This window comes from Emydura macquarii, unplaced genomic scaffold, assembly GCF_026122565.2.
Source record: "Emydura macquarii macquarii isolate MOO-44397 ecotype Brisbane River unplaced genomic scaffold, CSIRO-AGI_Emac_v2 contig_1790, whole genome shotgun sequence".
Taxonomy (NCBI): Eukaryota; Metazoa; Chordata; order Testudines; family Chelidae; genus Emydura; species Emydura macquarii.
Window position 1 is genome coordinate 6728499 of NW_027131927.1, and position 12565 is coordinate 6741063.

The 12565-nt window shown below is 52.1% G+C and overlaps 1 protein-coding gene across 1 annotated transcript in view; it reads left to right on the forward strand.

The window, feature by feature from the left end:
• Positions 1-6011, forward strand: part of NOVA2 (NOVA alternative splicing regulator 2) — a 46488-nt gene extending 40477 nt beyond the window's left edge. Inside the window, exon 4 of the mRNA XM_067556818.1 lies at positions 3831-6011. Coding sequence (XP_067412919.1) covers positions 3831-4847 — 1017 coding nt within the window. The 3' untranslated portion in view covers positions 4848-6011. The remainder of the gene's footprint in view (positions 1-3830) is intronic.
• Positions 6012-12565: the final 6554 nt, after the last annotated feature.

Genomic DNA, 12565 nt, shown 5'->3' on the forward strand with positions numbered 1-12565 from the left:
TACCAATCTCTGGATGTGCCAGATGCTGGGTGTACCAATCTCGGCATGTGCTGTGCTCTGGGTGTGCCATTTTCTAGGTGTGCTGAGCTCTAGGTTTGCCGAAGGCTGGGTGTACCTGTCTCTGGTTGTGCTGAGCTCTGGCTGTGCTGGGGGCTTGGTGTTCTGATCTCAGCATGTGTCTGGTGCTGGCTGTACTGAGTGCTATGTATTCGGGGCGTTGAGTGTACTGAGCTCTGGGTGTGCCAGGTGCCGGGTGTACCGAGCTCTTGGTGTGCCTTAGGATGGGTGTACCGAGTGCTGCGTTTGCAGGGAACTTGGTGTTCTGAATTCTGGGTGTATTGGGTGCTGGTTGTACCAAGATCTGGGTTTGCTGAGCTGTGGGTCCGCTGGGTGCTTAGTGAACTGATTTCTAGGTGGGCCGAGGATTGGTTGTACTGACCTCTGTGTGTGCCGGGTGTTCAGTGTACCGAGCTCTGGGTGGGCTAGGTGCTGGTTGTACTGAGCTCTGGGTGTGATGGGTACTTAGTATACCGAGCTCTGGGTTTGCCTAGGGCTGGTTGAACCGACCTGAGGGTTCTGGATGCAGGGTGTGCTGAGTGTGCCAAGCTCTGGGTTTGCTGAGCTCTGGGTTTGCTGGGTACTCGGTGAGTTTTGGGTGTGCTAGGTTCTGGCTGTACTGAGCTCTGGGTGTGTCGGGTGCTGGGTATACTGAGCTCCAAGGCTGCTGGGTGTACTGTGTTGTGCGGGTCCTGGATGCAGGATGTGCTGAGATTTGGGTGTGTTGACCTCTGAGTTGGCTGAGCTCTGGGTGTGCTGGGTGCTGGGTTTACTGATTTCTGAGTGTGCCAGGTGCCGTGTGTACCAAGATCTGGGTGTGTTGAATAGAGGGGAACAATCACTTCCCTCGACCTGCTGGCAATGCTCCTACTAATGCAGCCCAATATGATGTTAGCCTTTTTGGCAATAAGGGCACACTGCTGACTCATATCCAGCTTCTTGTCCACTGTAACCCCCAGGTCCTTTTCTGCAGAACTGCTGCCTAGCCCGTCGGTCCCCAGTCTGTAGCTATGCATGGGATTCTTCCATCCTAAGTGCAGGACTTTGCACTTGCCCTTGCTGAAACTCATCAGATTTCTTTTGGCCCAATCCTCCAATTTGTCTAGGTCACTCGGTATCCTATCCCTACCCTCCAGGGTATCTACCACTCCCCCCAGCTTAGGGTCATCTGCAAACTTGCTGAGGGTGCAATCTACCCCATCCTCCAGCTCAATAATTAATATGTTGAACAAAACTGGCCCCACAACTAACCCCTGGGGCACTCTGCTTGTTACCGGAGGCCAACTACACATCGAGCCATTAATCACTACCCCTTGATCCCGATGATCTAGCCAACTTTCTATCCATCTTATGGTCCATTCATCCAACCCATACTTCTTTAACTTGCTGGCAAGAATACTGTGGAAGACCGTATCAAATGCTTTGCCAAAGTTAAGGTATATCACGTCCACTGCTTTCCCCACATCCACAGAGCCAGTCATCTCATCATAGAAGGCAGTCAGGTTAGTGAGGCATGACCTGCCCTTGGTGAATCCATGCTGACTGTTCCTTATCATCTTCCTCTCTTCTAAATGCCTTAAAATGGATTCCTTGAGGACCTGCTCCATGATCTTTCCAGGGACTGAGGTGAGGCTGACAGGTCTGTAGTTCCCCGGATCCTCCTTCTTTCCTTTTTTGAAGATGGGCACTAGATTTGCCTTTTCCAATTGTCCAGGACCTCCCCCAATCACCACGAGTTTTCAAAGATAATGGCCAATGGCTCTGCAATCACATCAGCCAACTCCCTCAGCACCCTCGGATGCATTGCATCCAGCCCCATGGACTTGTGCATGTCCAGCCTTTCTAAATAGTCCTGATCTTGTTCTTTCAGCACTCAGGGCTGCTCACTTCCTCCCCATTCTGTGCTGCCCAGTGCAGTAGCCTGGGAGGTGACCTTGTCTGTGACGACAGAGGCAAAAAAATATTGAGTACTTCAGCTTTTTCCACATCATCTCTCACTAGGTTGCCTCCCCCATTCTGTAAGGGGCCCACACTTTCCCTGACCTTCTTCTTGTTGCCAATATACCTGTAGAAACCCTTCTTGTTACCCTTCATGTCCCTTGCTAGCTGCAACTCCAATTGTGCTTTGGCCTTCCCGATTTCACGCCTGCAATCCCCCCCCTGCAATCTGGACTGGTGTGTAGCTGTGTCACTCCAGTTTCTCACTCCTGGGCCCCAACTTACTCCGCTTTGATGTGTGAACCACCCACTCCTGGATCAGCCCACGCCCAGCCTCCTGCGAGTACTCGGTTCCAGACCTAGTGAAAGAGCACTTCTGGACAGCCACTTATGGGATAGACTTCCAGCAAACACCCCCAGCCCCAGATGCATCCCCAGGAACTGCAGTCTTGCAGGGTTCAGAGCTGCACACTGCACCCTGCAAGCTCATTTACATTTGTCTGTTAGTTTATCAAAGAAATTGATATGCACCAGTTCTGTCACTCTGTGAGGTCTCTGCACACGCTCAATCCACATGCATTGTTTTAGATAAAACAAACAAATAAGTTTATTGACTACAGCACGATTTTAAGTGATTCTAAATCAGATTAATATAAATAAAGAGATTAATAAGAAGTCAAGGAGTTCGTCACAATCAACGAAAAGGTAATTCACATCCTAAACTACGATTAATATTTCAGTAATTTTCAGTCTATAACATTAGTTTACCCACAGCTGGTTGTGATGCCTCTTGCAACCAGCCTCCCTTCCCTCTCCCCCCCTCCCGTGGGTAGGTGCCAGTCCTTGATGCTGCTTCGAAGATGGATTCCAGGGAAGAGCCCTGAGACAAAGATGACAGCTTTTGTCTGTGCTCTGCTGTATTGCTCTTCCAGCAGATGTCAAGGTGATTGAAGTTCCCCCATCAGAACCAGGGCCTTTGATCTGGAAACTTTCATTAGTTTTCTGAAGAAAGCCTCATCTACCTCACCCTCCAGGTGTAGTGGTCTATAACAGACTCCCACCGTGACATCACCCTTTTTGCTTTCACCTCTAAACTTAACCCAGAGACTCTCAACAGGCTCTTCTCCAGTTTCATACTGGAGCTCTGAGCAGGCATACTGCTCTCTTACATACAGTGCAACTCCTCCACCTTTTCTCCCCTGCCTGTCCTTCCTGAACAGTTTATACCCATCCATGACAATGCTCCAGTCATGTGATGGGTATACCTGTTTGATGATTACCTGTTCTGTTCATTCCCCCTGAAGCGCCTGGCTTTGGCCAGTCGGAAGACAGGATACTGGGTCAGATGGACCATTGGTCTGACCCAGTGTGGTCATTCTTATGTTATTTGGTGCTGGGTTTATTAAGTTCTGTGTGTGCCGGTTGCGGGTAGGGCCGATGTCTGGGTGTGCCTAGGGCTGGGTGTACCGAGCTCTGTGTGTGCCTGGTGCTTGTCATGCGGGGTGCTGTCACTGCTCTCCATGGTGTTGAATGGGAACCCCACTTGGGCAGGCAGTGTCCGGGCAGCCCTTGTTCCCAGCTAAGCCCCGCTGCCGCTGGGAGTTGCCCAGCACTCTGGGTGGGTACGACACCCCCGCTAGGCCCCTCCGTGGAGACTGGAATGCACTATTCTCCATGGGGCACTAGGGGTCGACCTGCTGCAGGGAACAGCTGATCCTTGTATGACCTATTTAACCCCAGAGGAGCTGCAGCTCAGCCAGGTGGGAGGGCAATGGAAGCTGCTGGAGCGCATTCCCCCCCTCCCGCTAACACCCCACATCTCTTCCCCTTGGCAGGCCAAGCTGATCGTCCCCAACAGCACAGCCGGGCTGATCATCGGCAAAGGGGGTGCCACGGTGAAGGCCATCATGGAGCAGTCGGGGGCCTGGGTGCAGCTGAGCCAGAAGCCAGAGGGCATCAACCTGCAGGAGCGGGTGGTGACGGTCAGCGGGGAGCCTGAGCAAATCCGCAAGGCGGTGGACATCATTGTACAGAAGATCCAGGAGGACCCGCAGAGCAGCAGCTGCCTCAACATCAGCTACGCCAATATCACTGGCCCTGTGGCCAACTCCAACCCCACCGGCTCGCCCTATGCCAACTCCACGGACGTGCTGCCGGCCGCTGCCGCCGCCGCCACTGCCTCAGGCCTGCTGGGACATACCAGCCTGGCTGGCGTCGGGGCCTTCCCGGCGGCCCTGCCAGGCTTCTCCGGCAGCGACCTGCTGGCCATCAGCACGGCCCTCAACACCTTGGCCAGTTACGGATACAACACCAACTCGCTAGGGCTGGGGCTCAATTCTGCTGCTGCCTCTGGTGTGCTGGCTGCTGTGGCAGCCGGTGCCAATCCCGCCGCAGCTGCTGCCGCCAACCTCCTGGCGTCCTACGCCAGCGACGCCTCCACCAGCACCGGCACGCCGGCTGGCGCTGTGGGGGCCTTCACTCTGGGCTCCCTGGCAGCCGCCACCGGGGCGGCCAACGGCTACCTGGGCACGGCCTCACCGCTGGTGGCCAGTTCCTTCCTGGCCACAGAGAAGCTGGTGGAGAGTGCCAAGGATATGGTGGAGATCGCGGTGCCAGAGAATCTGGTGGGTGCCATCTTGGGCAAAGGGGGCAAGACGCTGGTGGAGTATCAGGAGCTGACGGGCGCCCGGATCCAGATCTCTAAAAAGGGAGAGTTTATCCCAGGCACCAGGAACCGTAAAGTCACCATCACCGGCACGCCAGCAGCCACGCAGGCCGCTCAGTATCTCATCAGCCAGCGAGTGACGTACGAGCAGGGAGTGCGTGCCACCAACCCGCAGAAAGTGGGGTAGGGCAGAGGGAGCCACGAAAGGGAGAAATCCGTTTTAAATTTCAAAAAAACAAACAGCCACCCCCACCCCACCCATCCCCTGCACGCCCCCAGACATGCACCCCCTCTAATAGGGAGGGTTCCCCCCCAGTCTAATGACCAGCTCCGATCCAGACATGCTCTCCGGATTGGCCCGCGGACCTTGCCGTGCGTTCTGTCTGATATGTATATATTGCACTTCTTTTTTTTTTTAATAGAAAAACAAAATGGGTCAAATTTTCTCTTATTTCCTTTCTTAACAAATTTTCTTTCTGGCCCCCCCAACCCCCACCCCCCCACCCCAGCACTCAAATTAGGGAGCGGATCACACTTTGGGAAGTGGATCCATTTAAGATGGGGGATGGGGGGCGTTGGATTTTGATCTGTAATTGGGGGTGGGGGGATTGGAGCTGATCTGGACCCATATTGAGACCATGGGGGGCAGGGAAGGGGGTCTTGGCATGAGCCATAGCTGCCGTGCGTCTCCCCCCCCTCGTGTGCCCGCTCTGTAGCTGGGTCTTATTGAACTTAAGCTGCGATGTGGCGTTTCACTGATGAGTTTTATTTTCTGTGTGAAGATAGTCAAATTCTGTTGAACTCAGGGGCGGGAGGGGGGTATTAAGTTAGGACTGGGGGTGGTGTTTATGGGCTGGGAGTAGTTACTCATATAGGGCATATCTTCAGCAAAAATGGGGGGACCCATTTCCCCTCTTCCTCCAGAAATAAAGCAACAGGTTTTTAAAATATCTCTAGGTGCGTAACTTGAAAGGTGGCTGTGTTGTCCCTGCGTGGGTGGGAGTGGGGATGGAGGTCTGTCCACAGAGTAGCCACAAGGCCAGGTTTTGTCATCTCGCTCAGCAGTGTCTGCCGAGCTGGGGGGATGAGGGCAGAACATGAAGTTGTGACAGCGTGCATGGCAGCCTGTGATGTCATGTGGCTTTGAAGGCTACTTCCTGTGATATCGCAAGAGTCTACCAGTGATGTAGTATGCTGCTACTTGTAGTGTAGGAGGCTACTCCCTGTGATGTCATAGGCTGCTTCATATGATGTCATAGGCTGCTTCCTGTGACAGACGGGGCCAAACCAGCTGTGTGTGATTTTATTTTCCTTCTGGGCTGTTCAGTAAATGCTGGCGTCACATCTGTCTAGGGAGGAATCATTCCCCCCCCCCCCCCCCCCCCCCCCCCCCACCATGGGAACACGAATGGCAGAGCCCCTCCCGCGTGTGCAGCAGCTGGCACGGCCAGGGGAGTGAATGAAGCACTAGGCAGCTGCCTCCCCGCAGCTACTGATCAGTATTAAAGCCCAGCTGGGGTGAGGGCTATTTTCTCTGCATGGGTGGGGGGGGCAGATAGTGGCATCTGCTCAAGCTGTTGACCTCATAACCCCCCACACACACATACACACACACTCCCATTGCTGCAGGGAAGGGACATTGCTCCTCTCCCTTTTTCTTAGACACCCCACCCCGCAGGACCCCTTGATGTGGCAGGCAGTATTATCACTGGTTGGTTTGGGGGAGTTCACGGGCTCCCCCTGCTGGCAGCACAGCCTGTGGGCAGCGTGCAAAGAATCTTGCTTCACATATCAGTGACTCAGGGCAGCGCCATGAGAGCCGGATGCCTAGTATCTCCTGGGCTAGCACTGGGGTCAGGCCCAGTAGCCCCGGGGCTTGCACCCGCCGGGGTGTCCAGTAGCTGTTCTTTGATCAAATCAGTGGGGCCATTTTCCCCACCCTGTTTACAGCTGCTCCCTTTTTAGTGCACCACTCTTGCCAGAGCCCCCCAGGGCTTCTGGAAACGGATGTTTTCCTTTCGATCAGCTCCCGCCCCCTGCTCTGGCTTATTGTCGTGGGCTCGCTCAGGTGCCTGGCTGCAGCCTGGCTTGTTATTGTGGGGTCTTTTGGAAGCTTTTGGCTGAACAGGTTCGTTCGTTATTGTAACGTCACTCTTGAGTGTCAGTCTCCTTACGTTGGTTTGTTGTTGTGGGGTTGTTCAGGAGCCCTGGGTTGTGTGCACTGGGCTGCTGTTGTAGGGTTGCTCAGAAGCCTGGGTTGTGTACACTGGTTGTTGTTGTGGGGTTGCTCAGGAGCCCTGGGCTGAACGTGCTGGCTTGTTTCTGGAGGGCTGGTTGCGAGCCTGGGGCTGCATGGGCTGTTTGTTAGCAGAGGGTGAGGGAGGAGTGGAATCTCCAGACCCTCAGCGGTGGGGCTGGCAGGCAGAGTGAGGAGTCAGGGTGAGCGGTTCTGTGCCATGTTGCACTCGGAAAGACCCCCTCAGCACCGGGACCCTGTGCCCAGGGGGAAGGGCCATCAGCTTGAGTGTTTTATAGGTCCAAATGCAATCACAGCCCCTAGAAGTCTCCTCCCCCATCTGACCCCAGCCTGGGACCCATTGCCCCCCTCAGTCCTAGGGACCCCTCCCCATCTGACCCCATCACCCCCCACTGCCTAAGGGAACCCCTCTGATTTGACTCTGTAACCCATCGCAGCTCCAAGGGGCTTTATCCCCAGTAAGCATCAGCACTTATCCCATTATCCATCCCATCTGACACTGGCACTTACCCCAAAACCCCCCACCCCAGAGCCCAAAGGAGCCCCATCCCCATGTGACAACCAGCATGGTCCCCGTTCACCCTGTGTGTCGTCCCTCCCCCCCCAGTGGCGAGCTGTGGATTTGTGCAATATTTTACCCTGGGAAGGAGAATCTCTTCCTGACCACCAACTGGCCGTCAGCCCTGGCACAGGCAGGTTGTTTTACATGGCACTTTTCAGGCTCCAGAACTCACCGGGAAGGTGCGGAACAGGCACCGGGAAGGCAGCTGTCTCCATGCCTGTCGCTCCGGCAGCTAGAGGGTCAGACAGGAATTGAGACAGATTATGGGGACGGGGCTAGCGGTGTGTGGGATTTGAGGGGTGGGGGAGTTGGGCTTCTCCATGTTAGGTAGCAGAGATCAATCATTTTCCGTTCATTAGCTGGGGGGCGGGAAAGGGGGGTTTGTAACCTTTTACACTAGGGGACAAAACAAATGTGAAAATATTTACTACTGACAAGGAAGCAATATTTAAGTAGCATCTTGCACTGATTCTCGGAGGTGGGACGAGAGGCAGAGGGCAAGGCTGGTAGAGCCGGTCTTTTACAGGTATTGGGCCGGATCCTGCACTGGGGTAAATCGGCTTTGCTCCATCCCGTGGAGCTCTGCCCAGTCCTGCCAGCTGTGGGAGCAGCCCGAATGGTTGTGGGAACTTTAGCGATGAACAAAACATGCTGCTGTAGTCTATGGCGGGGGTGTTGCATATCAGACTTTGCAAAGGGAGGCAGGAGCAGGGGTAAGAAGGTGTTTTTTGTGCCAAAATATTTGTCTGTCTTTTTAGATACATGCCTGCATAGAGGGATCACTTGATTCAACACCAAAACTACTGCAGTGGTTGTGCTCTCCTGGCCCACAGCTATGCAGTGGCAATGCTGGAAATGCCACCCCATTGCTGGGTAATACTGGGGTGTGTTTTAAATGGCATCCTCATTAAAAATACTGCAGTGATATCCAAAAATACAACAGTAACACCACCACAGTAACACAACGATAACCTGTAATGTTTTCATAAAGATGCCCATATAAAAGTACTACAGTAATAGCCTAAAATATTACTGTGACCGTACAAACTACTCTAGTATGATAAGTTAGGGTTTGTTTTCATAAATATACCCTTTAAAAGCACTGCAGCAATATCCTATAATACTACAGCACCCCAAAATACTTCAGTAACACCACGATAACCTGTAGTGTGTTCACACTGATACCTGTCGAAAAATACTACAGTAATACCCTAAAATACTGCAGTAGTATTAACCTGAGCTGTTAAGCTTTGAATCACTGTTGTGGAAGGATGTAAGGATACCCTTGTAAAGTGAAATGTTCCAGCATTCTTCAATACTCTTCTAAAATACTGTAATCAATAAAATCCCTCAGAGTTAGATAGAACCAAAAACCTGATTTAAAAAAAAAGTTTTTCACACAAAACCATTTTAGTTTTCTTGAAATGTCTAATTTTTTGGAGAATTTTTCTAAAGATATTTTTCACCAAAAAAAAAAGTCATTTTGGCTTGCCACGTGTTCATCCAGCCACTGTGGACTGACAGCTTCCTCGCAAGGCGGAATATATTACGCAGCATCAAAAACGTATTTTCTGAAAATTGCCCATTTTAAAAAACCCCCAGTGATGATGATGATTATTTATTAGATGTATTACGGTAGCACCAGGGAACCCCGGGACCCCATTGTGCCAGGCGCTGGACATTTTTATTGCTGTTGGTTGTTTTATGATAGCACCTGGGAGCCCCAGCCGTGGACCAGACCCCCCCTTGTGCCAGGTGCTGCCCAGACACAGAACAGAAAGACAGTCGCTGCCCCAATTAAAAAAACTACCCGGGCAATTAGGAAGATGAAAATTCTGTACGTTTCCAAACATGACAGGACCAAATACCTTCCAATTTTTCCAAATCCCAGTGAAATGTACATGAGATTTTTACCCCGCCGTTGGTGCTAACCCCACAGGGAGACTTAGCATTTGGGGCTCTTGGCCTCCAATGCTGTGGCGTTTTGGATGGTTCTTGAAGAATGCTAGGATCCCTGAATAAAAAATACTACAGCATCCTTCCCTAAGTGCCCCAAATACTGTAGTAATACTACTCTAACGGGGCACCATATTCGGACTTTAACTCGACGGTGCTGGAGTATTTTGGGTCGGCCCTGTAGAATGCTAGGAGGCCCTTATAAAAATACTGTAGCATTGTCCATTAACCTGGCAATAGGCTGGAGTAACAATACTATAGATGGTAGCACGCTAGGACTGTTGCCCTATGGTGCTGTAGTGTTTTGGATCATCAACAGACTGCTGTAAGTACACGCTCACACTTGTGCATCCCGCACATACTGACTGTAGTGACCCCACTGCACGATGTAGCTTTGGGTGCTATTACTCAACAATACTGGTGTACTTTGGGGTCTTTCCTCTCGAACGTCGTAAGATAACCTCATACAAGATTCCTGTTATAAATAATTACTACAGCAATCACCAGTAAAATCTCCAAATGCTGCAGTAACGTTGTTTTAAAGTGTGGCATTTGGAGGGGTTGTTCTGCAAACACTGAGGTCTTTGTGGCTCATCAGTAAAGGCAGGGATAGAGAATTGGAGTGGAACTGGGTTCTGTTCCTGGCTCAGCCTGCTGGGGGACCTTGGGCATTGCCTCTCTCTGCCTCAGTTTCCCCATTTGTATAATGGGGATAAAAAGCAGCACCTCTTTTGCAAAGCACTTTGAGATCTACAGATGAAATGGGCTCCATAAAAACTAGGTGGTATTATTGCTCAAAGCAAACCCTTCAAAAATACCAGTGTTTCCAAGGACTGCCATGAAATCCTGCAGCAAGGTTTAGCATCTTGGGGCTAATACTGGAGTATTCCAGGCCATTCCTAAGAGGTCCATTCCCTATGCGGCATCTCTCTGAAAAAGACCTGACTGCTTTTTTGAAGTGCCAAACTTTTTATTTATAGAGAACATGCAGCTATTAAAAAAAAAAAAGGGGGTGGGGTGGGGGGGAGAATGAAGTTTTTAGATGTTCTACAGGATTTTAAAAAAAAATTAAAAAGGGAAAAAAATAAAATAGAAAAAGTGACACATAAATAAACGAGATCTCATGTTAGTGGGTCTGAAGCCTGAGTCCTTTCTTAGTGGCTTTTAAAAAAATTAAATAAAATAATAAAAAATAGTATAATAAACTAAAAAGGAGAGTCCTAGGGCCAGGCTGTCCAAGGACTTTAGGCACCTAACGATGCAGATAGGCACCTGCACCTATATGCATCTTTAGGTGCCTAAATCCCTTGGACAGCCTGGCCCCAGGTCTCTGGGCTATAGCCTCGGCGACTAGGAAGTGAGACATCTCCGTTGACACCGGTTTGGTGGCCCTGCGGCCCAGGTGTCCTGCCTCGCGGCTCCATTGGGTGCCGCTGCAGTGTCTTGTACCCTCACCCCCCGCCTTGTGGAACAAGGGATTGGAAGATGGGCTGGCATTCTGCAGGCTGCACCTTCACCCTGGGTGTTGAGATGCGGGAGGGGATATGGGGCAACTTGAACCTATTCTGCGCCGGTGGGCGGCTCAAGGGCACGGGGATCTTGCAGCCCTGACCAGAGGAAGGAGGCCGAGGCTGTAATTTATGGGTGGGGGAGAAGAGCAAGAGGCCCTTGGAAATGAACCTCTCGCTGCTGTCAGTGCTGGGCAGGGGCTGCTTGGAAGCAGGAGAGCTGGCCTGCCTGCAGTGCGGAGGGACCCAGCTCCACTCGGTATGGTGCGAGTTCCTGGCTGCCCCTTTAATTTAGTCTTTGTCTAGCCCCGATGCCTCTGCATGCATCAAGGCCAGGGCTATAGGGGATTGGGGGCGGGTGGGATCCCAATTCCCTCTTGACATGTGGGGGGCCAAGAGATGCTTTGGGGAGATCAACCTTCCCGGCCCAACTGGTGCAGAAGCCGCCTCCTGCTTCTCCCCAGATCGCAGGCCAGATGCACTCCCGGTGGAGTGCCAGCCAGGAACGAGCTGGGCCCGGCCTGGATGTGGCCTCCTCTCCCTTTTCCCACCATCCCCATCTAAACAGCAGTGGTTCTTGATGTGATGGTTCCTCCTGGACCTGCTTCTCCCTGCCCGCCCCCCTCCGGCTCCGGGGAGCCTTTGCAGTGCCAAATGGAAGTTGTCTTTCCTCTTCCCGTCCCGCTTGGAAGGGCAGCAGCGGTGGAGGCAGAGCCAGGCTGTGCCCTGCTCCCTGGCCTTCACTCTCAGTGGAGCATGGGGAGCGCTCTCAGGGCAGGAGGGCAATTTGCTGAGCTCAGTCACCCCCCTCCTCACCCCTCCTGTATTTCAAGGCAATAAAGTCTGAGACTCAGACAGAAGGGGTGGGAATTCAGGGAGAAGCTCATGGGGATTTGCTCTGTGCCTGAACCAGGCTCCCCTGTGCTGTGCGTGAACTCCTTAGGACACTATCAGCCGTCTCTATCTGGGAGTGTACCTATAACCCACGCACCCTGGGAGGAGGGGAAGGATCTCAGCTGGGAGGTGGAGGACAGACACCCCTGTCTTGTTTCCATTTGCTCACCAGTACCTGTTCCCTTGCATTTACCATGTCACTGTTCGATCCCCCAGAGCTTGATATTGCCGAGAGCAGAAGGAGGCACCAACCCCTCTGTCACTGCCCCTGTGTTTGTCTCTCGTGTCTTCTCTCTCCAGTGCCGACCAGCTCCTGATCATCCCAACTCCCTTTTAATTTCTGTCCGGACATTCCTTCGGAGCACCCCTCCATACAGCGCTGAGTTCAGACACACTCGCAACACACAGCTATAGACATATATATAGGCAAACTATATATATCTATAGAGCAAAAAGCTAATCAGCGAGGGACTAAAGACACAGTAGCCGGCTACCTCGGGACTGCTTTTCTAAATCCACACTCATCTTCTCTGCATCAAGAACATTTCTAAGCTGGTTGCTTTTCAGAGACAACCTGTCACCAAACTCTGCCTCATCTGAACAGGATTCATCTCGAATTTTTGTCGCTGCTGCGGAAAGCCATCCTGTTTCAAACCACCGTCTCCTGAACTTCTGACCTCCACCCCTTCCTCATCTTGAACTTTTTAACGCACCACCCCTACCCCCCT